Source organism: Pseudopipra pipra, chromosome 19, assembly GCF_036250125.1.
Source record: "Pseudopipra pipra isolate bDixPip1 chromosome 19, bDixPip1.hap1, whole genome shotgun sequence".
Classification (NCBI taxonomy): domain Eukaryota; kingdom Metazoa; phylum Chordata; class Aves; order Passeriformes; family Pipridae; genus Pseudopipra; species Pseudopipra pipra.
Window position 1 is genome coordinate 12,541,343 of NC_087567.1, and position 25,154 is coordinate 12,566,496.

General features: G+C 56.9%; 4 protein-coding genes across 12 annotated transcripts; 1 reads left to right on the top strand and 3 right to left on the bottom strand.

The window, feature by feature from the left end:
• On the top strand, positions 1-1,146 carry ANAPC11 (anaphase promoting complex subunit 11). 2 transcript variants are annotated; one of them, XR_010435337.1, is made up of 3 exons: positions 1-148; positions 221-790; positions 971-1,146. XR_010435337.1 is itself a non-coding variant. In XM_064676335.1 (2 exons), exons 1-2 carry the CDS (start codon positions 40-42, stop codon positions 364-366), a joined length of 255 nt encoding a protein of 84 aa, XP_064532405.1. In that variant the 5' UTR covers positions 1-39; the 3' UTR covers positions 367-1,146. The 2 variants fall into 2 exon arrangements, 1 of the variants encoding a protein (XP_064532405.1); XM_064676335.1 differs by having other exon boundaries at positions 221-1,146.
• A 548-nt stretch (positions 1,147-1,694) lies between these two features.
• Positions 1,695-12,582, bottom strand: PCYT2 (phosphate cytidylyltransferase 2, ethanolamine). 3 transcript variants are annotated; one of them, XM_064676317.1, is made up of 13 exons: positions 12,452-12,582; positions 11,889-11,977; positions 10,961-11,122; positions 8,995-9,061; positions 8,416-8,500; positions 7,310-7,354; positions 5,961-6,099; positions 5,257-5,339; positions 4,997-5,074; positions 4,336-4,401; positions 4,015-4,080; positions 3,495-3,583; positions 1,695-2,841 (listed from the first exon to the last, which is right to left on the bottom strand). In XM_064676317.1, exons 1-13 carry the CDS (start codon positions 12,535-12,537, stop codon positions 2,751-2,753), a joined length of 1,146 nt encoding a protein of 381 aa, XP_064532387.1. In that variant the 5' UTR covers positions 12,538-12,582; the 3' UTR covers positions 1,695-2,750. The 3 variants fall into 3 exon arrangements, with proteins under 3 accessions (XP_064532387.1, XP_064532389.1, XP_064532390.1); XM_064676319.1 differs by lacking the exon at positions 7,310-7,354; XM_064676320.1 differs by lacking the exon at positions 4,997-5,074.
• SIRT7 (sirtuin 7) lies at positions 12,564-16,767 on the bottom strand. Its single transcript, XM_064676316.1, has 10 exons — positions 16,594-16,767; positions 16,384-16,521; positions 15,794-15,898; positions 14,833-14,903; positions 14,662-14,734; positions 14,130-14,228; positions 13,456-13,692; positions 13,132-13,212; positions 12,878-12,984; positions 12,564-12,791 (listed from the first exon to the last, which is right to left on the bottom strand). The coding sequence occupies exons 1-10, from the start codon at positions 16,687-16,689 to the stop codon at positions 12,581-12,583; spliced, it is 1,218 nt and encodes a 405-aa protein (XP_064532386.1). The 5' UTR covers positions 16,690-16,767; the 3' UTR covers positions 12,564-12,580.
• A 72-nt stretch (positions 16,768-16,839) lies between these two features.
• Positions 16,840-24,614, bottom strand: MAFG (MAF bZIP transcription factor G). Of its 6 annotated transcripts, none has more exons than XM_064676333.1 (3): positions 24,489-24,614; positions 20,834-20,895; positions 16,840-20,745 (listed from the first exon to the last, which is right to left on the bottom strand). In XM_064676333.1, the coding sequence occupies exons 2-3, from the start codon at positions 20,867-20,869 to the stop codon at positions 20,293-20,295; spliced, it is 489 nt and encodes a 162-aa protein (XP_064532403.1). In that variant the 5' UTR covers positions 20,870-20,895; positions 24,489-24,614; the 3' UTR covers positions 16,840-20,292. The 6 variants fall into 6 exon arrangements, with proteins under 6 accessions (XP_064532403.1, XP_064532404.1, XP_064532399.1 ...); XM_064676334.1 differs by lacking the exon at positions 24,489-24,614 and adding an exon at positions 24,201-24,224; XM_064676329.1 differs by lacking the exon at positions 24,489-24,614 and adding an exon at positions 23,836-23,966.
• Between the last annotated feature and the right edge of the window lie 540 nt (positions 24,615-25,154).

The following is a 25,154-nucleotide window of genomic DNA, read 5'->3' on the forward strand; positions in this document are numbered from 1 at the left end:
CGGCACTTCCGGCAGGGGCGGGGCCGGGCGGGGGCCGCCATGCGGGTGCGCGTGCGGAGCTGGCACGCGGTCGCGTCCTGGCTCTGGGTGGCGAACGACGAGAACTGCGGCATCTGCCGGATGGCGTTCAACGGCTGCTGCCCCGACTGTGAGTGCGGCACCGGCACCGGGCACCGCGCACCGCGCACCCAGCGGGTCTGACGGTGTGTCCGTGCTGCAGGTAAAGTGCCCGGCGACGACTGCCCGCTGGTGTGGGGACAGTGCTCGCACTGCTTCCACATGCACTGCATCCTGAAGTGGCTGAACTCGCAGCAGGTGCAGCAGCACTGCCCCATGTGCCGCCAGGAGTGGAAGTTCCGCGAGTGACGGCGGCACCGGGCACGAGGGGAACGGGGGGCCCCGGCCCCGGCCCCGCCCAACAACCGCGCTGCCGCCGCTCGCGTGTCCGTGTGCGCCGTCCCGGGGCTGCAGGGGCGGGTCGCGCCGCCGCGGCGGGGGCGGCGAGGCGGGACCCCCGCCCGACCATAAAGGCGGCGGCGGCCCCGAGCGCTGCGGCCCCGCTGGCACCGTGCGCGCTGCCCTGGCACCGGCGCTGCTCGTGCTGTGCCGCCCTGCCGAGCCCTGGTACCGACAGGCGGCCCGGCCCCTCCACTACTCGGTGGGCAGAGCTTCGGGTCTGCTCTCCAGCCTCCGCCGCCCGCCGCACACCCGCCGCTCCGACACCGACGGCTCTTCCGAGCCCGGCCGCGCCGAGGTGCCGCCCCGTTTGGACCGCGCGCTCCGCGCCACCGTGAGTACCGGGAGCTGGAGCTGCTCCCCGCGGGGCGCTGGGCACGATTCGTGCTCCCACCGCGGGTGCTGGGGCTCCGCTGTCCCCGCGATGCTCTGCAGCGAGCAGCAGGAGTGGGGCCCGGAGCAGGCTTGGGGCTCCCCAACTCTGCTGCCGGCCCCGTGACCGTGTCTCCCGCAGGTGCTGTGCGTGACGGATGTGGCCCCCGAGCCGCGGAGCTGCCGGGCGCTGCCGGGCGTGCCCAGAGCTCTCCGGTGCAGGGTGGATGTGAGCGTGTCCTGGGACCCTGTGGAGTGTGCGGTGTCCTGAGCCGGCACTGGTGGCTCTGGGGAAATAATAAAAGCGCTTGGGCTGGCTCTGTCGTGTCTGTCCTGCAGGGCAGGGAGGTGCTGTGGGGTAGGGGGAGCCCACCTGGATCTGGGGAGCTCTGGGCTGCTGAGCATCCCCCCTCCCTCCGGCGGTGCTGAGGCTGCTCAGACACCCGGCAGAACAAAATCCCTGAGCCCCGAGGCCTTGGGGGCTGCAGGACACAGTGTGGGGGGACAGAGGGGCTGGGCTGGACAGGGAGTGACCACAGGCATGGCGCTCTTGTCCCTTCACCCCAGTGACAGGAAGGCCGTGCTGACCCTGCGCTGCAGGAGACCCTGGGGCAGCTCCAGCAACAGGACAAACTCCTCTGCAGTGCCCGTGGGAGGGGGCTGTGCACTGCAGAGGGTGAATTTGTACATTCCGCAGCTGGCAGACCCCAGGAAGGGACCAACAGCTCGGACTCAGAGCTGCTGTGCCAGGACTGGGAGCTGCCATGCAGGGAACATGCTCAGCCCCAGCACGGTGGGGTCCCAGCACACATCCCCTGTACCCCCTTTCTGCTACCTGGGCTCGAGCCCTAAAGAGACCAGTGCACAACTCTTCAACATTTTATTAATGATCAGCAACAAAAGTTTACAACAGGGAGGACACCAGACCCAGCCTGGCAGGACTGTCTGGCCCAGTGCAGGGAGCAGCTCAGGATGCCCATCACAGCACCCTGGAATGTAAGAGGCAGAGGGGGCTCAGCCCAGCACCCATCCTCCTCAGGCCCTGCATCTCCACACAGGGGCACACATCAGTCCTCAGAAAACAACCCCAAAACTTCACCTGGCCAGGTCCCATCCTCACGTAACCCCTTGGGCACAAGGTGGATTCTGGCAGCAGCAACAAGGGGGGTTCTGAGCACAGTCCACACAAGGCACCAGGTCCTGCTGTCTCGCAAATGGAAGAGCCTTTGGGAGAAGGTCCCAGGGTTCCCATGCCTTATGTGGAGAAATGCCTCAATTGAGGGTCCCTGCACCACCTGTCCCCTCAGCAGGTACCACCCACTGCCTGTCACTGAAGCAGCAAATGATCTGCCTTTATCCAGCTCAACCCAGAGTAGCTCTGGGTCTGCACAGGGGCAGGAACTGAGGAGAGGCAGCACAGTGGACCCCAGAGCCCAGAAGCACCTCCACCAGCAGCACTGATGGCTCTAAGCAAAAGCTGCAGGAGGAACTGTGGGGGCCACATCCCCCCAGCCTGAGGCCACTCTCACTGTCAAGTCACCCCCACCTCTGCCCAAGGGGCTGCTCTGGAATGCAGACCCCAGTCAGGACAGCCAAGTCTGGCAGGGCAGGGGGCCTGGGCAGCTGCTCCACTTCCCTCCTACTAAGAGCCAGAAATGGCAGAAGGTAAAAGCACATCAACATGTTAAAACATTAGTTATAATTAAAACCATTTTTTTGTCAAATCTCCTTCTGGGAAAGGGAACGGGGGCTGATTAACAGAGATAAAACTAGGCAGCGGGATCCCAACTCGTTATGTCTGCGTAATTAGTGCAGGAGGAGCTAGGACAGCAGAGGGTAGGACAGCACATCCTGCCGGCAGCGCTGCCCCCGTCAGGGGTCCCTTCCTGAAGAGCTCTGTGGCCCACACATGGCTCTGCAGCCTAGTGCTTCTCCTCCTCCAGCCTCCTCATGGCCTCCAGTACAGCCAGCTCTTTCGCTTCCTTCTTCTGGTTCCGAGCTTCAAACTCCAGCCTGCATCAATCACACAATGCCTTGAGATTCTCATCCATCCCCACCTCCTGTAGACAAAAGCACTTGGAGCAGGAGAGCACTGCCTTTTCCTATGCTGTTCTGTTCTGAGAGCACTTCAGAAACCCTCCTGGGGCCCCCAGACTCTTCCACAGCCTCTACCAGAGGTCCCCCTGGCTGTTGACATGACTGCAGTCCTGGGCTCCCACACTACTTCTCCCTCTGTGGAAAAAGCTACTATTCTGTTCTTGGTCTGTCCTGGGACATCTCAAATAGTAACACCAAAAATCAAATTTACCACTGATCTGAGCCAAGGTCGTTGAAGGTGAAGGGCTCAGGCCTAAAACAGCAAAGCTCTGAAGGAAGTAACATGCTCTTTTGCACAGGATACAGCAAGGAAATTTACCATTAATAAAGAAGAAAAAAACAAAAAATATGCTGTTCAGCACATTCTGACACAGCAGAGTCCAGCTCTTTCTTCCCCTGTACAGACTGGTACATCCACACTTAAAGCCTGCCCGAGCCATGGAAAAGGAAGGACCAGTTTGCTGTGCCTTTAGACAACCCTTTCTCTCCCCATTTGATCCCATTAATCAATCCCCAGACACTCTGGACAGAACAGTATGTGACAGAAGTGGGAGACGAAGACATCCAACCTGTTCTTTATGATTCTTTGCACAATTAGATCTGTGGTGAGATTGCTGCCACTGTCCACCAGCTGGAAAATGCCGCGTCGCTTCGGCTCCTGTGAACAGACAGCACTGGGCTGTGAAAACACGCGGGACCCGGGTGTGCAGCTCAGCAGTGACAGCTGAGCAAGCTGTGGCAGGTCCTGCAGTGCCCAGCCAGGCAGGATGCACAACGATCTCCTCAGAGGCAGAACATGTACATGGAAGCTGCCCAGGTCTGGCACAGAGCAAAGCACACAGATTTTCTCACCCTGCCATGAAGGCATCAGAAACAGGCAGTGCAAAACAGTGCCTGTAAGAGTGGAGATGTTGGGAATGATTTACAGACTCTGCTCCAAGGAGCTGCCCTCAGGGGTAGATAAAAACCAGCATCATCTGCCACAGCCCTGCCCGTGCAGCATCCTCTGCAATACACCTTCTCAGCCCAGGAACTCAACCAGAGCCAGGCTGTGTCTACCAAATGCTGACAAAGCAGCTGGTACCTTACCTCGTAGGGATCAGAACCGTCCTTGTCTGGCACCACCTCAGTCATCCCATGACACACAAGTGTTACCTGGAGAAGGACACAAAGTTGCTGACAAGATCCAAAAGATGACAGGGACATTCCCTGCCACTGCTCCCACTAAATACAGAGTGGAGATCAGCAAAGCCACCCTCCTGCACCAGCCTGGCAGTGCCTCTGGAGTTCCCTGTAACCCACTGAGCAGGACACCTCCCTCTTACACCCCTGTGTTTTCCTGCATCACTTTACCTCCCCAAGCATGTCACACACCAGCATCTTCATGTCCATCTGTATGCAAGGACTCACCCTGAAGTGATCCAACAGATCAGCAGTGACAGCATAGGGAGCTCCAATCACCACCTCCGAGACGTACTAGAAAAGGAACCAGTTAAGAGTCCAGATTTGAAAAAACCCCAATCAAACAAACCCCAAAAAACCACAAGCTAGAGGCCACCTGCTTCCTAAAGAGAGCTGAGCAGGTCACCTGCTATATGGTCAGGAGCTCAAATAAGGGAACGGGGAAGTGGGTTCAGCAGGCACTGCTTGTCACACAGCAGCTTTTTGTTCCCCTAAAAAATGTCCTTTCCATGCCTGTAGAACAAATCCGAAAAGCTAACTGCTCAGGGCACACGTTTCTGGGGCTCCCCATGTTTCTGTCTCAGGACTTTTCTCCCCTGCTGCAGGAAGCAGAGAGTTTTCTACCAGCATGTCTGTCTGTGAGGAGCCATGCAGCCTCTGCTGCCCTGGCAGAGCAGCCAGACAGGTCACGAACTCAGGTCAGCCAGGATGGCACAGGAGCTCAGTGGAGCCTCCCAAGAGCTCATCAGCACCTCTGGCAGCCTCAAGTGATCCATGGCAGATGTGCCTTCTCTGTGCACACCAAGGAACTCATGTGAGATCACTGGGCACAGGTGAATACCACTGAGCTCCAGGGAATTTCTGGAACAGCACAGAGGCACCCACTCACCCTGCAGGCCAGGACACTGAGGGTTCGCTCGTGGATGTTCATGATGGGATAGTTCTTCCCTTTGTAGCGATTCACCTCCTATGGCAAAGCACCAGGCACAGTCAGAAGAGAGAGAGAGCAACACGCTTCCCTCTTGCTCTCTCCCAAAATGAAATTCCTGTATTGGCCAATACATCCCTGTCCTGCCTCCCGGGGCACAGCCTGCCTGGTTCAGAGAACAGGGTCAAGCTGCTCTGCCTTTGGACAGGCTCTACACGGACCTGATCGAAGTGCAGCCCAACAATGATGTAGGGTTTCTCTGCCAGCTGGTGAACCTTCTCCAGGAAATCTACATGCCCAACATCTGCAGATCTGTTTAAGGAGTTGAAGCTCACATGGAAAATAAGGAGAGGAAGACAGAAACAGAGTCACTGCAAAATGACAGTGGGAGACAGGACTCCCAAGGATTTAACTCTTGCACTACTCATTGCCTACGTCCTAAGAACAGCCGCCACCTCTCTCCACGGGCTCCATGGATTCTGGGCAAAAGCCAGAGATCTTTTCAGCTCCACCTTACATGGATTCAGCTTTGCCTCTGTCCAGAATTTCTACCTGTTCCAGATGTTCTGGCACAAAGCCTCAAAGCTTGTCCCAGGGATGGAGTGTCAGCTCCATGTGCCCTGTTGCAGTGCCTTGGTCTATGGCAGCCAGTCCTCACCACAATCACTAGAGCACAGAGAGTATCCAACTACCATCCTGAAATCCTCCAATAGCCACAGATCTCTCCAGAGAAGAGCTATAGCTCCTTTCTCAGAGTCCTGTGACTAAGAAACTGCCAGAAAGAATTCACTCCTGCCTCCTCCCCCTCACATACAGCTACAGAAAAAATAAAAAAGAAAAAAAAGGCAAATATCCAGTCAGGTGCCTCCTAACACGAAAACATCAAAGACAGACCAGTGTTGTGACAAAACAGAGTCAAGGATACGGAACAGGTCGAAGGCTCCAGCCACGTAGATGATGGTGTCTCCTGGCTCTGGCTCCTTCCCTGAGGCAAACTGGATGATCTTCTGGGACGTCTGCAGGAACTGTGAGACACCAGTCCAAGGACTGTGACCTTTGGGCCCCTGTGGAAACACACGCCAGACATGGCTTCTTTTTGGGCTCCATGAGGGGGCTTGGACAACTGAGAGCACAGCGCCGGGCAATCTGCTCGCCTGGATTTTCTGGCAACTGTCACAAAAACTCCCAGCGGCTTGGACTTCCTACATTCCTGGCATCAAATATTTAGGTAATCTCACAAAAGCCCTTTATGCTCTGACTAAATCATCCCCTCAGCAGCCAGCTAACGGAGGTGCCGAGAAGAAAGCTCAGGAAGGAGGAAGGCAACAGGGCAGGCTCGAATTTTCAGGAGAGGTGAGGCATGCTCAGGAAACAAACACACGACCTACCTATGCTCTCCCAAGTCTCAGGGCACCTGTCTGGCCAGGCTGGGAGGGGATCACCTCAGCTCCAAGGATGAAGTTCGGTCCCCATCACGTGGCAGTTGTGCAAACAGCCACTAAAGTCACTCTCTCTGCTCCCCAAAGCTACTCCACGGGATTTGGCAGGACACAGACATTGCAGCCAAGGCCAGGGCAGGCCGTGCAAAGGGCAGCATGCAGACAGCTCAGCTCTTGGGGTCATTCAGGGTACCCAGTGCCCTACTCCATTCTCCCCAGATCCAGGCCCCAGGAAATGGCCATGCTGGAGCAACATGCCCCATACCGCCTGCTCAAAGAACCCAGTGGGGGGGAACTAAGGACGATTCAGCCAGGCCAGCAAACACCCTGTGAGTAAAAAAGACTGGTGCGAGCTGCACGTGCAGCTCATTAACCAGGGACAATCCAGCTCCCAGGGAGACAAACAGGGCTGATGGCTCTTTAGAGGCAGTGTGAGCTGAGAGCTGGACCCTGGAGCTCTGCAGCACAGCGTGGCCAACCCAAGGCAACACCTCCAAAACAACACGACCACTGGAAGAAGCATCTACAGAGGCTGTCCCTGTGCTGGAACCATGGGCACATGGATCCCAGGGGAAGCAGCAGAAAGGAATTTACAAGCAAGGAAAGAACCCAGCACAGGCTCAGCGGGTCCTGCTGAAGGACAGCTCGGGTGCTGCCCTGTGCCACACCTGCCCGTCGCACCCACGGCAGGCGCTACCTTATGGGGGCAGCATTCACCAAGACATTACTGCTTCATGTGGAGGAACAAACAAGCCTGCAATAGGCCAGAAAGCACATTGGAAATCCTTCTTAGGCAGGACAACAACCAGACGTCCACAACCAAAACTCACATTACCTTCCCAAAGTTGTCAGTGTGCTTCCGATAGTCTAGGTCCTCATCCTGAAGGGAGATAAAGAGTCAAAATGTTTAAGCACTCGCACAGCTCATCCAACCAAGATATGCTTGTGTGTGGGAAGTGCTGGGAAGGCAAGGCTCAAACTGTACACCATGGACTCATGGCACTGAATGCTGACAAACTGGTTAATACCTAAACCAGAGTTGTGTCCCAGCATGAGTCAGAGGAAATATCTCCTTATCTGATCCCAGCCTGGTACCACCAGCAAAGGTGATTCTTGCCCAGCCTGCAGCCCCAACAGTGCTGCACACCTGCATCCTCCCTCAGCCAGGAGAGCCCCTGACAGGACAGCATCCCTCCTCCTGCCAAAGACCCTCACAAGAGCCAGGCTCGGGTCTCTGCAGCAGCCAGCAGCACTAGGCAGATCTCGGTGTGAACTCACATGTTACAGCTAAGCCAACCTAACAGCTCAGCACGCCAAAACGTCTCCCTCTGCCCCTGAATTGTCCTGTGAGTCTCTCATCTTGTCCCTGCAGTTATCCAGGTGATTCCATTCATGGATTGCTTCATTACTCAGTAAATCGACTCATTAACCAACATAAAACCACTTCCTTTACTTTCCCCTGGTTAGGTTAGCTCCCAACCAGAGAGTGAGCTGACAAGACTCAAGAAAGGTCTGATCAGACTAGAGACAGCAGAAGGCAGAAGGATGAAGCTCAGTGGGAAGGGAGAGGAGTTTCCAACTCTGGCAGCACCAGGCTGACAGATCGATGTGGCTGCACTGTGTTGTTCCATGCTGGGAGAGGCCGTCGGCTGGCCTGCAGTTCCCCTCACGTTCCCAAAGCCCACACGGATCACGAGGCATCCCAGCCTTTATCCTGCCACACCTTCCCAAAGCAGCACGTGCTGGGATCGCACTGTGATCTCAGACAGGCTTAAGCAAACATAAGCAGGTTGTTTTGCTGCCGCTGCCCATAATCAGCTTGCCCATTCTCCATGCACCCGGGAGCCAGGCCCAGGAGCTCTACTGCTGTTTGGGACAGCAAAAGGGAAGAGCTGGCACATGCCCTGGAGTCCACCTCCCACCCAAAGCCCTCTGACTCACTATGTTGCTGTGGTGAGCTTTAGTCATGAGCAGCATGCGGCCAACAAGGTCGGTGGTGGACACACCTTGGGTACGTTTGCATTCCCTGCAAGAGACAAGCAAAGGATGAAGCAGAAGCCGTGGGATAGTGTATGCCTCTGTCTTCCCAGCATTACCACATGAACACCTGTGACACTTGATAAATCCAAACCAGGGGCTGTCCTGAGAAAGCCTTTTTTCTCCCTGCTCCTAGTATCAAGTATAGCATTCATTTGTTGAGCCTCTGCATCCCTCTCACGCCATGGCAACTGCTCACAGGAGGAACACTTCCCTTGGCCAGACTTCCCAACAGAGCCAACTCCTGGTGAAGCTCCAAAACCAGAACCAGCATCTGCCAGGAACTGGACGGCCCCCTCGGGCAGGGCTGTCTGCCCCACTTCCCTGAAGCCAAAATGCTCAGAGCAACTGAAGCTCTGACACATGTATAGACAAGTTCAGGTGTGACCTGAAGACAGCTGTGTTTCATCTGACCTCCCTCCAGGGCATGAAATCCCAGAAACTGCCCAAACCAGGATAAGAAGGTAAGCAGCAATAGGTTACCTGTATCGCCCTGACGTCTTCACTTCCTCATAGGTGTCCTTGCCATCAATAGTTAAGGTGATGTCATCTATAGAGAGAGAAAAGCCACAGAACTGTGCCCCAAGCCCTCCTGCACAAAAGCAGCAGCTGAGCAGGTCCCACATGTGAGCCAGACTAGAACTCTGCAATCCAAATCCCTGCGTATACACGAGGGACACGTCCCGTGCCCCACAGAAATGCAGGGCTTTGTAAGACTACTGTGTCTGTGGAGACAAGGATATTCCTGGATGTTAAATGCCATTACCCATCTGGCCCACTGCTTTTTAGAGAGTCCAGAAAAGCTGAGCCGGGTGCCCTTGCACTGATCCAGCAGCAGGCACAGTTGATTTTTATTTGAATGACATTAAACAGGCACCATCCACCTTGGTGCTAAAAAGCACCTTTCAGCTCCTCTAGGACTAGTTTTAGCCGTTAGTTCATGTTACAAGTTTTCAGTCAATGGAACAGTCATCCAACAGAAAATTCTACTCCTCAATGATGGCATTTCCAGTGACATCCAGTGACTCTTCCACAGAGGTAATTCTGTTTCATCTCTGGCACATGGCTCCCAACTTCCTCTGCAGAAACACCTCTCACCTACTTTGATGATGGTACAAAACCTTCCCAAATGAAAGCTAAGCTGGCTTCCCTTTGCCAAAACAGCTGGAAGGCAGAGCAGGCACTGGCAGCCCACAAGTGCTCCCACACAGTCAGGTGGCTCAGTCCTGCTCAGTTCTCCTAAAAGCCCACACCCTCTCCTCAGGGCACAGAGACGGCAGGGAACACACTGCCAGCACAGGTCAGAGTGCCAGGAGAGAAGCACAAACAGTGGGGTTGCTGTCACTCTCCCAGGTAAGCTCAGCTATTTCCAAACTCAGCTTTTACACAAACACAACTGGCAAAACTGCAGGAGCAAGGGTATAGGTCAGGGAGAAATATGGAATGATTTGGCAGAGGGGACAAATAAGGGCAGCTGGAGTAGAGACCATGAGCACTCCACTACTGCCACAACCCCTCACCAAGCCCTGTAAGGGGTCACGTACACCAGACACGTTCAGGGCAGGCAATTAAGTTACTGAGGAATTTTATAACCACCCTGCCCATGTGAAAAAGCATATCTATATTGTAAAGATTAAGGATTTATTTACATTTAATGAAACATTTAGCTTATTGATAGCAGGTGGCTAGGATCAGATGAGAGATATACAAAATGAGTCAAAGTACTCCTGGCCAAAGTAACAAAATTCCTTCAGAAGGACAAGGAGGAGGGGCTGAGGCTGAATGAGCGTCAGCAGCAGCACAGGAAGGGACAGAGTCCCACAGCAAGAATGTTTCCTCAGAACATTGGCTGTCTCCAGCAACTGTACACCAAAAAGTGTTCACAGTAAGAACTAGGTCTCTGGCCACACAGTCAGCTAAGCCCCTGAACAGCTTATTAGCCAGATAAAGAGAGAAGCTTTTCAAATCTGATCTCATCCCAGGATAGGTAGATATAAACATCATTGTATTTCTGCACGCTTACCTTTTCAAGTGTTTTTCACATTTAAGTTCTGTAAATGGCTTTCCCCTTTGCACAATTTCTGCTGCTGCTAAGGGCAACCTCAGGATAATTGTCAAACAACACATTTCACCTTGGTAAGTGAAAGGGCTGGTTAAAAGCCAGGGCTCTGGCCACTTTCAAGACGCTGAGCACACCGACACATTTCTCCGGATCACCAGACCAGAAGCAGCTGTGCTGCCCAGTGCAGGTGTTGGGAAAGCAGAGCTCTGCACACTCCAGGTACCCCCCACCCACAATGCAGGTGTTGGGAAAGCAGAGCTCTGCACACTCCAGGTACCCCCGGCCCCCAGCACCGGCCGGGATGGCGCCTGGTTCGCAGCAGGGCACCCTGGGCACACGGCCCCGAGGGCCCACGGCAGCACAGCCCCTGCCTCGAACACCACTCACCCCCGTGCACACAGAAGTCACAGCTGTACTTGTCCAGGGTTTCCAGTGTGGTGACATAGGGAGCTCCGGGAGCAATCTCATCCACCCACTTGATGGCTTGCACCATTTTGTACCTCTCCTCCTGTGTAAAGACGGGGGGGCCCTTGTGCTTGGCAATCTCCTCTGGGGGAGAAACAAAACTCTAGTTAAAATCCAGTTAGAAGCACGTCCTGCAGCTACAGAGACCCTCAGCCACAGCAGCCTCATTCATTCCATGGGCAAGTGAACTTCACTGCAGGCTTATCCTCAGCTTGGGATCGGTCTCTGGTAACAAAGGAAGCCCCAGATAGATCAGAAAAGACTTTGATTTAGTTGCATTTCCTAAACATGTAACAAGGGCCCTGGAATTTACTTGAAAGGCAAAAGTCTTACTGCTTCCTCTTGGGGGGATGAGCTGGGCATCCCAGCATCCCTCCAGGAGAAATTACCCTCTTAAACAGTAGCTTCATACAACACAGTCCATGCTAGAAATTCTGCATCCATAAACCCATTTAAAATACATCTTCACATGCAAGAACTTGTTCCCATCACTTAAATTCCAGATGGGCTTTAAATGAGTTTTCTCCACACAGCAGCTTCTTTTGGAACATCAGTTTTGCAGCTAATACGAGCCAAACCAGACTGATTTTCAACTGGTTTAATTGTTTTTACAGCATGCAATGCAGATGACCCCTCAGAACCTGCAAGCTCTGACCTACCTAACCCTCACTCTGAAAGCATGACAGAGGTTACACTACTCCCTCACCCAGGGAAGGGACATTTTTCTCCTGGACACTGTTGCTCCTGGAACAGATGCAGGAAGAAAGGTGACCATATCAGGAGCTCTCGGTTCTCTCAGGGCTAACGCTGCTGGGTGATTTGAGGGGTGAAACCTGGGAAAATCTCTTACCATCCGTATGGACCCCAACGATCAGGTAATCGCCCATGGCCCGTGCCTGGCGCAGCTGGTTCGAGTGGCCATAGTGCACCATGTCATAGCTGGAACGAGAAGGGCCGGGTCAGCCCGGGCACACCGGGACGCACCTCGATGGGACCCGCGGGCAACCTGTCCCGGGACTGAAGGTCTCTCTGCTGCCGGGCTGGGCTGCGCCGGTACCGCCCGGTCACCGGGGCCGCGGCAGCGCTCCCTCCCGCCGCAGTGAGCCGGCCCCGGTGCTGCGGGGGCCAGGCTCCCCCGGCCCTGCCCGGCAGGTACCGGCCGCAGCCCGGGGCAACCGGCCCGGCCCCAACGAGGCCCGTGCGGCGCCGGAGCCCGAGGGCGCTCCCGTCCGCTGCCGCTCGCCCGGCGCTCCGGGGCAGCTCGAAGGGGAAGGTGCCACTCTCTCGCGGGGCCGGCCCCGTCCCCGACCCCATCCCGCCGCGGTGACAGAGGAGCCGGAGGCACCAGCGCAGCCAACACGGTTTATTTCCGCGGCTCCGCGACAGCGCCGAGCCCGCGCCCGCCCCACTCACCATCCGTCGCACCAGACGCGCACGGGCCGGTGGCCGCCGCCGCCCGCCGCGGCCCCGCCGCCGCCCGCCGCCCCGTTGCGCAGCATGGCCGCGCTGTCACCGGCGGCCCCGCCCCGCCCCGCCCCGCGCTCAGCGGCTCTTCCTGCGCCGGCCGCCCTTGGCGCAGCCGCGGCCGAGCCACCCCCCGGCGCGCCCGCCCGCCGCCTCCTCCCGCTCCCGGGGCTGCTCGCGGGGCTCCTCCCGCGCCTCCTCCCGCGGCGGCGCCACCGGCTTCCTCGAGTGCGTGCCTTCCTCCCCGGGGCGCAGCGGCTCTGCCAGCGCGAAGATGGGGTCCCGCGCCCTGCGGAGGGGGAGAGAGGGCGGCGGTGGGCGCTGCCGGCGGCCCCGGGCCGGGCGCTCCCGCCGCGCAGGGCCCGGGCCTCTCACCGGTCGTAGCGCGGGATCTCCAGCCCGAGCTCCGCCATCAGCAGCCGCATCACGTCGTCGCAGCGGCCGTGCAGCTTCAGGGCAGCCAGGTCGTCCTTCGGGGTCCACTGCGGGCGACAGCAGAGCCGGCTGCAGGCACCTCCCCGGGGCAGCGGCAGGGGCTCCTGCCCGGCGCCAGGCAGGGGCTCGGCCTCACACAGACATAGCCCCTTGGCCCACAGCTGTTAAGCCCAGTGCCGAGGGCTCTCTCTCACCTGCAGGTTCACGATATACAGCTTGGGCCGACGGGTGGGGGGCTTGCTCATGCACCAGAGCCGTGGGTATTTTTTCAAAACCTGCCATAAAGCAGAGACGATCAGCACAGCCACGGGCACACGCCACTGTGAACCGTATCAGCGAGAGGAAAAGGAATGTATTACCAGGAGGGGAAAGAGGGAGGAAGAGAGACTATCACAGATGGTGGGCGAATCCTGACACCAGAGTTTACAGTTGTCTGTTTGGGAGGAAACCGCTGAGCACCAAGGTGTATCACCAAGAGGGAATGCTGCTAACAATCTTCACCGAGTGTCTAAAGTTACCTTTAAGCTGGAACCCAGACAAAGAATCACATCTGCTTTGCTTGCAGCTTCTGTTGCTGCTTCCCAGTTCAGGGGCTGTCTCAATGTCCCCTTCTCCCCAAAGTGGACGATTGTATCTCTCAACTGTGCCCCACACTTGTGGCACATCCTGCCCGTGTGATGTCTGTGCAGGGCTGTGCGCTCCGTCACATCGAACACTCGCACGTACTCTCTGTTGGGTGTACAGGAAGTGCAGACCTGGTGCAGGACGAAAGCAGAAAACCCATCACATCATCAGCATCCCTCCAGTGAGAGGCCAGGAGCCAGCCACTTCTCTCGGACGAAAAGCACTTTTGGGGACAGTGTGCTGGAAGCTATAGATGGGATCATCAGAGATCAGATGCTAACTTGGAAAACCTCAACTAGCACGTGGAGCTGCAGGCAGCCTTTGGCTACGTGCTGAGAAGGGCTGAGGAAGAGGAGTCAGAAGGCTCCAGTGAGTACAGTGAAAGAGCTACAGAAATGGGTTTGGTGCTTGCTAACTAGTTCACCCCAAAGTGATGGCCTGAAGATGGGAACTGTGCAGAAGCCAAGCCCTTGTACTAATTCCTCCTGAGCTAATGAGAAATCAAGAGTTTACATCCTCTTCTTGTGAGGCCACTGAACAGTGACTTCGTCCTGCTCTGGCCACTCACCTCTATGTACATGTTCCCATGAAGCTCAGATATTGCAGCTCGGGGTAACCCGCTCCGCAGGTGCAGCCCGTCACAGTTCTGAGACACCACATGCTGCACCTTGAAGGGAACAAAATGCTGAGCTCACACAGACCCCGCAGGTGTCGCTCTAAGCAGGTGATGTGCTGTCCCAAATCACACCAACAGCCTGTACATCAGAGCGGGACCCACGGGATAAGAGAGTGGAGAACAGACCTTTGTGAAAGCTAAGTGGAAAGCCTCCTCCTGCTAAACAGAGCTTTTCTAGGGCTGGCTGGTTTGCGACCAGACCAGCTTCACCAGGTACAAATACAACATGTTAAAGAAAAGGCACCAGGGGAAAAACTGCCAGAGCTGCAGCCTGGAGCTCACTAAGGAAGACTCAGACACATTTTCCTACGTGGATGTGCAGCCACTTGAGTCAAAACCATAGTCGGGCAATCTCCTGAAAAGATTTTTTCTTCCCTGCTTTATCATTCTTAGGCATGAGTGAGGTGAGGAAAAAATATCTTACCAGGTTGTGCTTGTGCAGGCAGGCAATGCTCATATGGGTGAGCGTGGGCTCTGCCTCGCTCAGGTCTGCAGCCCTGACAAGGAGCAATGGGGGAAAAAAAAGAGTTAGAATTGCCATTAACCTTTTCCAGTATCAGTTTTCTGCCACACAGCTCAGAATTTCGCTCCTCACCTGATGCTCCTGCCCTTCTGCAGCAGTGTCCAAATGCCATTGGGGCCTCTGTAATCCGGGATCGAAGCTGCCTGTCACCAGGAGAGAAAACAAGGCCTGATGGGGGGGGTCACAGCTCTTGTACACAAACACAACCAACCTGGGCCCACCCGGGACAACCACAGACACCTTATCTATGGCTGCTTTTTCATTCATTCCAAGTTTTCCATCACAGTGGTTCCCTAATCACAGGAAAACTTTTTCATGTGTTTTCTCTCTCTCTTCTCCTACCTTACAACTCTCATTTGCACCTCCAGCATTTATTTTCTCCAATGTTACCATTATGGAATCCCTCCAGAGCTCTTTTTCACCCTTGGTACTTCCCATTTCCCTGCAAAGAACTCTATTCTTAAGCCTTTTCTTATTTTCTCCAGACTCTGGTTTCTGGTACTGCACACTCAGCATCTCTAGCAAACGTGTGGGTGACACGAGCACTCAGCCCCTGCCCTGAGCCACTCTCTGAGTCAGCAGAGACTGGAGTTTCACAGCTCACACAAAGGTGACAGCTGTCACATTAGAAGAGGCAGAACCAAACTTCTACTTTCCCCTGGGCCACTGAAACCAAACAATTCTCAAACTGCTGTTTGTAAGTTCCAACAACCCCCCAGCTGTCCCTGCATGTCTGATAACACACGACGTTCCTGAGCTAACCGGCTGGAGGTTTTACACCAAAAGTCACTGAAGGGACTCAAGTGAGGTATGACCAGTGTCCACTTGCTCAGGCCACATGTACTGCACACAGTGGGATCTCCTGGACAGCAGGAATGACCAGGATGCAGCCTAGGCACTGTGCTGGCCACAGACTCACACAGCATCCTGGACTCATCACAAACATCCGCTCAATGACCATTCAGGAACCACAGAACAGTCCAGACAACACCCTCCCCCCAAAGGGGCTCTGGCTGCTCCCCCGAAAACCCACCGTGCTGATCCCGGCACCCGTGTAGATGACGAGGTGCCTGGCGCTCCGCACAGCTGCCGCCAGCTCAGCTGCCTTTCTCCTCAGCTCCTCTGGTTCATCACACACCTGAAAAACACACCCGAGCAGGTTCACATGGTTCGGAGATACACTGCACCACTGAGGCAGAGGGAACAGGGATACCCCTGGACGTTTGAAGATGGGCTTGGCCCAGGAAGAGCGACAAAACATGATCAGCAGTGGTGTCCAAATGAAAAGGATATGGGTGCTTTTCATGGAGGATCACGGGAGAAAGCTTCCTGGAGAGCAGGACCTGCTGGCCCACCCTCCTGGGAGACGTGCCCACACAGCCACACTCCTGGCAGTCCCTAGACTACGGCTCACCGGAGACAAACGCAGGGCAGCCCCGGGAGGGCAGCCGCGTTCCCGGTACCGGGGCACGGCCGTTGTTCACCAAGGCCCGCTGCGGCTGCAGAGTTCCCCCGCAATGGCCAGCCTGGCGGCTGCCGTCCCGCCCGGAGCGCAGGGCTCCTCTCCGCGGCCGGGGTCGCTCCCCGCCATCGCCGCCCCGCTCCCCCGGGCCCGCCGCCCACCTCCTCCTGCCGCCGCCGCAGCCGCTCGCGCCGCTTGCGGCGCCGCTCCAGCTCCCGGACGATGTCCTCGCTCTCGCTCAGCACCTGGCACTCCTCGGGGCTCCGCTCCGCCGGCGGCTTCCTCCAGATGCGGAACACCTGCCCGGTGCACAGCAGGTGGTTCACGGCGGCCCGCGACGGCGGGTCGCGCCGGGCCGGGCTGTGCCATACCTGTCTGCGCCGGTCCCGCTGCTCCTCCTGCTGCAGGATCTCGGCGCGCGCCGCCGCTTTCCGCTCGGAGCGGCTCAGGCTGCCGCCCGCCGCCATCGGCCCGGAACCGCCGCGCCTCCGCCGCTACCGGGCTCGGCGCCGCCGCTTCCGCCTTCCGGCCGGAGCGCCCGCGCCGCCTCCTGCACCGCCCCCGCGCGCGGCAGCGCCCCCTGGCGCCGGGCGGCCCCCCAAGGACGCGCAGGCGGCGGCTGTTGAAGCGGTTTATTGTCGCGTACAAAGGCGGCGGACACTGTACAGAATAAATAACGCCAATAACTTAGCAATAAATACCGCCTGCACCGAGCCCGGGGCCCTCCGGGCTGACCCCGCCGTCCGCCAGCCCCGGCTCCGTCCGGGAGCGACTGTACACAATTCACAAGATACACAAATCCCGGGGGTGCCGGGGACGCTCCCCGGGCAGGCTGGGGCAGGACCAGGACCCTTCCCCAACCCCCCGGAACAGCACCAGGAAAAGAAAGAAAACACGACAGCCTTCACAGCAGGAAACCAAACGGACGAGCACCTCAGGAACAAGAATTGTCACACTCCAGAACACTATATACGAGAGAAGTCAGCATGACAGCTTGGGCAAGGGCCACCTCGCACGGGCACGGGAAGCCAGCTGGCAGGGGACTGGAGACTTCTTGGACACTGCAGAAATACAACACTCGGGGTCCTACACTTCACCGAGATCAAAGCAAAACCATAGGGAAGCAGCACTCGGATGGGACCGGGGACTCGCTGACATCCAGCCCAGCACCACAGAGCTTGTTTACCACATCCACACCCTTCAGCCATGGCCTTCACCCGCTCCTCCCCACATGGCAAGTCCTCATCGAACACACAGGCCCACTTGGAGCAGGCTGGGGCTCCAAGCAAGCAAGGACAGTGCAGGCAGGAGGAACAAGAGCATTAACATCTGGTGCAGTCAGTGCTGCTGCCGGCCCTATCCTGCCTCACAGCAGAGCAGCACCGCAGGGAAGGACCGGACACGCTCCCTGCCACAGAGCACAAAGGGAGCAAGCCCTCCATGGCCTAGGGCTGCCCATCGTCACCTGCTGTGTCAATGGGGCCCTCCTCAAACCAGAGGCTCCAGCTGTGGAGCTCAGCTCTGAACCAGCCCCACACACACCTTTGCCGCTCACCCGGCCCAGCCAGCTCAGGCCTCAGCTGGGTTCTGAAGCGCTCTGGCCAATTCAGTCTCAGGCCAGGTCCAGGCGGGACAGGGTTGGGACTGACAAACCAGGACTATTTTCCAAAACTGTGTTTTGGAAAATCTCACTTCTTCCAGGCACCACACCACCAGCTGGAAGACAAAGGCCAGAGCCCAAAGCTCCATGCTGAGCACTGCACAATGCATGGCCCATGTGGTGCAGCTGGAAGTGGCATGTCAGATACTTCAGCTCAGAGAAAAGAAAGTCCAGGGCTGGAAGGGGGAAGTCTGGAGGCAATGTTCTAACCTGCTCCCCATTCGGGAAGTTCACTGGGAAAAGAATCCCAAACAACTCCCTAAACTCCCACTCATTCAGAGCCAAGCTGATCTCCTCCTCCAGCAGGAAATCCCCAGCAACTACCTGCTCCTCTTGCCACACTGCAGCTTTTCTCAGGCTGATCTGCTCCTCAGCCCAGGGGACAGCAGTATCAGTTCAGCAACATGAGAAACATCCCCAAAACCCACCCAGTATGGCTGTGCCTCCCCGCGAGACTGCAGCTTCAGTTGTGCCATCCCAGTCTGTCCCCTCCCCTCAGATGACCCTCAGCAGCCAGGAGATCACATGGGCTTCACCCTCATGTCCTGTTTCTCTAAAACTCAGTAAATCAGCTCAAATCTTTGGGAAGGGGAGAAGGGGGTCAGTGTTTGTGGAAATGGAGCCTCACCACAAACAGCTTCTCAACCATGTCACAGCTGTGAGTCTGAGCACTCTCCCAACCCCCAGGTGGAAGCTGCCCCAGGAAGGACAGTGACCCTGCCACAGCTCACTGGCCAGCAACACACAGACACCAGGGACCAGCCGGTCCCGTGCTGCCCAGTGGGCAGACCTGCCCCCCTTGTTCAAGGGAGCCATGAGAGCAACACAAGTTCTGACCACAGGATCTAATTCCAGAGATAAATCTCATCAGTCTTCTAAACCTAGACAAGCCTCCCTCATGTTACTTCTCTGCCAGCTTTGCTGCAGGAAGGACAGTGCAGTGTTTCCTATCCAGGTAACCAAGTTACCTGCTGTCAGCTGCTCAGCAGGAGCTGCCCATGCTCCCACTGCACACATCTGGGAAGGCATCACTGCACCAGCCAGCCAGTCTTGCTTTCCAAACCAGCAGCACCTTTGCCTGCGCACCAGAATTCTTCTGGAGAATTCAGAGAGATTCCAACTCAATCTCTCAGTCGAGTTTAGGGAAAACAACGACAGTGTGAAATGACAGCACACGGCAAAGGCACCGGCACCAGCACAGTGCTGCAGAGAGCTCAGGGAGCAGAGCACCCAACATGAGGGGACATGACAGAAGCCAGCAAGGTCAAGAATAAGTCACTTTTGGTACAATTGCAAAAAGATATCAAACAGGACTTGCCTCTTTTTTTGTCTTTTTCTAAGTTTTATAAATAAAGTCTGAGAACTCTTTATAAAAACTAACCTCAGAGCCACAAACAGTTTGCGGGAGGTTCATGAGAAACTTTAAAATTATTTATTTATTAACTTTTAACTAGCAAAGTCTCCGAGAATATTTCCCCATTCATATGGTCAAATATTCTCTCCTTCTCAGGTAAAAAAAGCTGACTATAAATACGCTCTCTCTTCTGTCCAATTTTAAACTTAGATAATTTAATAATCTTAAAATGATGTTTCTCTCTTTAAATAAAGGGCTATTTAACCACATAAACTGGTTGTGTAAACCATCACACTAGAGACACTTGATACCCTCAAAACATGGGAACAACTAGTGATTTTGGTCTTGTTCAGTGCAACACATTAGGCACAAAACCGGCCTGCAGTCCACACGGTACCGTCCCTCCCTCCCTCCCCAGGGTGCGGGGCCCTGCAGGGCCCTGGCGCTGGGGCTGCAGCTGCAGAGCACGGCAGTGTCATCCTTCCCACCACTGCCAGTTTACACAGCTAATGCCACGGACATCTGAGGGAAACCCACGGTTAGGGCACAGAGGCACACCTAGAAAGGAATAAAAACCTACGACACAGAACATCCCGACTGCAACTACGGGTACCAAAGGAGACAAAAGCAGCAGGTTCATGTGCCGAGATGCACCACCCAGAATAGTCATTAAATAAAGCCTTTGGAAGTGACCAAAATTAGGGTTCCCAGCCCCCAGGAAGAAAGCCTCCCTTGGGCCACCCCCCCGCCCTTCCATCAGCCATGCTGCACAGACTTTCTTTGGGCAGGAAACCAAATTCTCACAGTCCATCCCCAGGGCACCCGAGGGCTACAGACGGCTGGGTGGAAGGCTCTGTCTGCACAGGACAAGGGACGCGTCACCACTGCTCATACCAATCTGGACACAACAAAATAAACTGGAGCTATCAGCGGGCCAGTCCTGGGCCAAGTCGAAGGAACCTGGACCCATGTGGAGAGGGTTTGTGCTTTGGGGATTCCAGGCTGGTTTTGTGCCTAATTGCCCTGCACAGACAAGCTCAGGCAGCACTCGCTTCACTAAGACCGGGCGTCCGTTTTGGATTTCACTATTGTGATGACACTGGTAGTAGCGACCTTGCCAGGGACGAGGGGCCCCATACTGGAGGTGAGAGGCCCTCGTGCAGGGGTCACGGGGCTCCGGGCCACGGTTCTGGCGAAGTTCTGGAGAGCCTCGTATTTGGAGCGGAGAGCATCGAGTTCCATTTTCATGCTGGCGTTCTCAGAGGCCAGCTTCTCCACTTCTTGCTGCAGCTCTGCCTTCTGCTTCTCCAGTTCCTCCTTCTGGGTAACGCGCTTGACTCTGCAGCTGGCTGCGTAGCCCCGGTTCTTCAGTGTGCGCCGACGCTGCTTCAGCTGGATGATCTCCTCCTTCGACAGGCCCCGTAGATGCTGGTTCAGCTCCCGCACGGACATGGTCACCAGCTCCTCATCTGTCAAGCTGGTCCCATTCTCGCCTGGCTCCCGCTTCACCTGGGAGAGAAAGCAGCACACACGTGTGACATTTGGGGCAGATGCCTACACCTGCCCCCACGCCCCTTTCCTCCACCCGCTGCGTTACCTTCAAGGCCTTGTTTCCTTTATTGGGGGTCGTCATAACACGACAGCCTTGACAGTCAGGTTCTGGAAGGGAAGGAAGGCCAGGTTAGCCCCCGGGACACAACAGAGCCCACGGCATTCCTCTGGCAGAGTCCACCAGCAATGGCCCATGCTGCTGCACATCCTGCTTCCCCCTCCCCGCAGGACACTTCACAAGAAACTGGCTGAGCTGGACTCACGAGAAGCAGACTCTGTTCCTGAGCAGAAACTGCTGCCCTTCCACACCCCTGCTCCCAGAGACTTTGTGGCAATGCTGGTTTTTTGCTTGCGGTGGGGGAAATTAAAAAACTAGGAGGAGTCAGAATACACGGAAGCCACATTTTTAAAAATAGCCTGGCAGGCAGCAGGCAGGGTCCAGAGCACGGCTGCTCCAGGCCAGTCATGCTGACTCAGCAGGCTGGCACTCTGCACCACTTGCTCCCAGCCTCATCCTTATCACCCAAACACACCCTTCCAACAGGTTCCCAACCACAGCTCAGAAGCTCCCCAGTCCTACCGGACTCCAGGTGTCCCCCAGAACGAACCGGTATGGTTCAAGAAGACTTGACCCTGGGCAAGGGAAAGCCTTGGACACAGTGGAGTCCCATCATAAATTTGGGCTGATGCCTCAGCAGCCTTACCTCTCCCAGTCACTCAAAGCTGTCCCTAGCTGTCAGGCTTTTCTGTAAGAAAGTCCCCGTTGGTCTCTAGCAGTGCCAGGGCCCAGAACCACCTTCTCCCTCCTTATCTTTAGAGCCAAGGTGTGCTCACAAGAAAACAGATTAAAGGTGACAAAACCAGATGAGAGCAAACTCCTTCCCTGCTACAGACTACAGGACTTCAGAGCAATACTGGTAAGAGCAATTCCCAGGGCTGATTTTACACAGACTTATACCCAGGCTCCTGCTTCTTCCCCACATACCTCCTCCTCTCAGGCTTTTTAGTTCGGAGTGCTAAAAGGCACATGGCTGTGCCTTCAGCAGCCCAGACTGCACCCTCCTCAGCCCAGACTGCACCTGTCACCCCCTCAGCCCTGGTCAGTGTTCCTGTGCAGCCTACAGGTGCCTCTGTCCCTTTCATCTCTCAGGTGTCAAAAAACAATTTTTTATTTGCCCCTGCCTTGCTGTCAGCAGCGCTGATGTCCAGTTACAGCCCATAATCAGATGTACAAATCAGCAAATAAGACTTCGTGCTCTTCCAGCAGCAGTGGCACAGGTTCCCCACAGTGCATCTACTACCCACGGGAGGTGAGCGGGGCCAGAAGTCCCCAGGACACCAGCAGAGTTGTTCCCAAAGCCTGTGGCCTGCCAGGAGCCAGGCTATTTATAGCCAGAGGACAATGCTCCTTCCATGAGACGTCTGCTGCACCCGACCACACCAGCACAGGCAGGGTCACTTTGCCACCCAGGGAAGGCAGCTGCAAAGAGGCAGGATGGGCAGCATGTGAGCAACATGAAAATCAATTCTTCCCTCTTTCCCAAATTGCGATGTTTCTTTCCTCTGTTCCTACCTGGTAAACAACACAGCTGCTGGGAAAAGGGGAGAAGGAAGGGAGTAGCTGGGGAGACCAATAACATGCCCCATCCTCTGATCAGCAGAAGGAGCTGAGGGCAGGTGCGGTCAGCAGGACCACGGGAATTTGTTTGCCTTGTGGCACTAAGGAATTTCCAGCTGCCTGGCAAGTAGTCACCCTGCCTTCATTACAGCAGACCCGAAATAAACAAGGCACACAAATGATGCATCAGGCAGGGCACTGGGAAGAGAGCTCCTCAGCAGGCTGGGAAACAGCAGATGCTGGCAGAGCCGGACACAGCAGAGGCAGCAACTCATTCCTGCCTCTGCACTCTTAAATGCAACACCCTCTCAAGCAGGGGCCTCCCACAACAGCCATCATAGCTGTAACAGGACTGTCCCCAAAAGCACCCGGTGAGACCACCTCTCCTCGTCCCACTTCCCAAGGGGAGCAAAATGAGATGCAGCAACATGAGACAGTCAGTAGAATAGGAAGAATAACTCAGAGAGTTGCTGGCTATTTTCCAGGTCCCATTTGAACTGGGCTGTTTGGCAGATCACAGAGAGAACTGGCACCACAGCAGGGACCAAGCTTGGCATAACTCTTCAGACTGCTGATGGCTCAGGATAGCTTCCTGAAGAAAAATCACGCTGAAAAGTGCCAAACACTATGACTGCAATGAAGAAACTGCAGCCTCGACACATTTCTCCCAAGCTCAAAAGGCCTGAACTCAGCACAAGCGCAGCCAATTCTCCCCTCAGCTCAGCGGCTGCACACGAGAGCTGACAGCACCACGCACGGTTCAACGGGGCCTTCTCCACATTCCTGATGGAGAACCTGCCACGAGCCCGTGTAAACACGGTGACGTCACCGCTCCAGCGCGGCAGGAGGCCCGTGGGCTGAGCGAGGGCTGTGCCCCCATGGGCTCCACAGCACCGGGAACACTCTCTCCCAGGGGAGATCTCATACTCCGCTTATTGGCTTTCTGGCAAATTAGATCACAGAGTCTCCTTTCATGATTCCCCCAGTCACCTATGAAGTCAGGACAGTGCTTCTCCTGCGTCCCCCGCTCACTGGGGGTTCCTGGTGAGCTCATCCAACCCTGGGCACTTTGACAACAATTCTTCCCTCAAGGGACCTGCCCATCCAGCTGACTTTAACTCTGCTCACATAGCTAAAGGAAAGGGCCGGTTCTGAGAGACCCCTTCCAGCCCACGGCAGTGCCCTCCTCCGACCATGTAGCTCGAACCTCATGTATCCCGGGCTGCCAGAGACATCCTCAGCTCTGGACAGTAAGACCCACCCGTGCACACACACCACTGGACCCTCCGTGTCGATCAGGAATTGCAGCCTCACAGGAGCAGCTTACTTCCAACGGGAGAGGAAACCCGCTCCCCTCCGGGGACGTTGCAGCACCAGGCAGCCCCCACGGAACAGGAGCCAGAACCTCCCAGCCACACGTCCTTGGTTACCGAGCAGCCCGAGGACGAGGAGTCGGCCGTGGGGAGGGGGGCTGTTCTGCCTGTGGCCCAGCCTCTGCTACGGGAACGGGACGAGACGACCCGGTGGCTCCTCACATTCCTGGACGTGCCCTCCTCGGGAGGAGATTCACCCACCACGGAGAACGGGGGCGGCTCGGGGAGAGGGGGGCCGGGGACCAGGTCGCAGGCGCACCGGGAGGGACAGGCTCGGCCTGAGGAGAGCCGGTACGCGAGATGACCGGGGCCGGCGGCAGCCGCGGGCAGGAGGGGCGGGGCGCGCCAGTGATGTCCGCGGGCGGCCCCGGGAGCGGGCGGGCGGGGCCGGGGACAGGCCCCGGGCCAGCGACCCCGCGCACCTGTTGCTCGGCCGCGGAGCGGGGCCCGGTCGGAGGGGTCGGGGGCGGGCGGCGCCAGGCGGGCGCGGCCCCGAAGCCCCCGCCGTGAGTCAGCGGTAGCGGCCCCGCGAAGCAGCTGCCGACACGCGGCGGCCCCGGCCGCCCTCCCGGGCCCGCCGCGCCCGCCACGCCCGCCATCCTGGGCCCGCCGCGCCCGCCCCGCCCCGGCCCGCCCCCCGGGGACCGGCCCGCCGCCCCGCCCCGCACGGAGCCAGGGCCGCGCCCGCCGCCGCAGCCGGTGGCGCTCACCTCCTGCCGGGGCCGCCGGGACGGGCCGGGCCGGGCGGGGCGGGGAGGCCGCGCTGGGAGGGACCGGGACGCGCGAGCCGCCGCCGCCGCTCACGGACGCGTCACGTGATATTTGGGTCACGTGGCTCCATTCATGAAGCGCCCGGCGCAACCGCCCCGGGCCTTAAGGGGGCCGCGCGCGCCCGCCAGGGGCGGGGGGAGGGAGGGGGCGCGCCCGGCCCCGCCCCGCCCCGCCCCGCCCCGCCCCGCCCCGGCCGAGGGGTGATTTTGGGCTGAGCCCCCGAGGCACCCATAGGGCGCCGTTTGTGTAGCAGCGTCTGCTGCAGCCAATAACGACAGACACAACACACAAGCTCTGACAGCAGGTGCAGGATGGGGAAAGAAGGTGGATCCCTTCAAACCTTCAAAACCAAAAGTTCTGAAACATCTTAAAAAATCCTGTTAGAAACCATTTCTGCATTGGACACCATGAACACTGAGTCCTGGGAGGCTTCTGGACAAACAATGTCCTTGATAAAGCTCTGCCGAGGGTATCACCCCTGCCCAAGAGAACACCAATGCCAGAGACAGTTTGCACCAACTCCACTACAGGCTAAAGACCCTCTGCTACAGCACTGCCCCACAACTGCTGCAAGCCATGAGCCAAGTACTGGGGACAGCAACATT

Coding starts and splice junctions, on each gene's coding strand:
- ANAPC11 (XM_064676335.1), top strand. CDS start 40: ATGCGGGTGCGCGTGCGGAGCTGGCACGCGGTCGCGTCCTGGCTCTGG. Junction 149..220: donor CAACGGCTGCTGCCCCGACT/GTGAGTGCGGCA, acceptor TCCGTGCTGCAG/GTAAAGTGCCCGGCGACGAC.
- PCYT2 (XM_064676317.1), bottom strand. CDS start 12,537: ATGCTGCGCAACGGGGCGGCGGGCGGCGGCGGGGCCGCGGCGGGCGGC. Junction 11,123..11,888: donor CGTTGGGGTCCATACGGATG/GTAAGAGATTTT, acceptor TTTCTCCCCCAG/AGGAGATTGCCAAGCACAAG. Junction 7,355..8,415: donor AAGCTCACCACAGCAACATA/GTGAGTCAGAGG, acceptor ATCTCCCTTCAG/GATGAGGACCTAGACTATCG.
- SIRT7 (XM_064676316.1), bottom strand. CDS start 16,689: ATGGCGGCGGGCGGCAGCCTGAGCCGCTCCGAGCGGAAAGCGGCGGCG. Junction 16,522..16,593: donor AGCGGGACCGGCGCAGACAG/GTATGGCACAGC, acceptor TGCACCGGGCAG/GTGTTCCGCATCTGGAGGAA. Junction 14,229..14,661: donor GCCTGCACAAGCACAACCTG/GTAAGATATTTT, acceptor GTTCCCTTCAAG/GTGCAGCATGTGGTGTCTCA.
- MAFG (XM_064676333.1), bottom strand. CDS start 20,869: ATGACGACCCCCAATAAAGGAAACAAGGCCTTGAAG. Junction 20,746..20,833: donor AAGGAAACAAGGCCTTGAAG/GTAACGCAGCGG, acceptor TTTCTCTCCCAG/GTGAAGCGGGAGCCAGGCGA.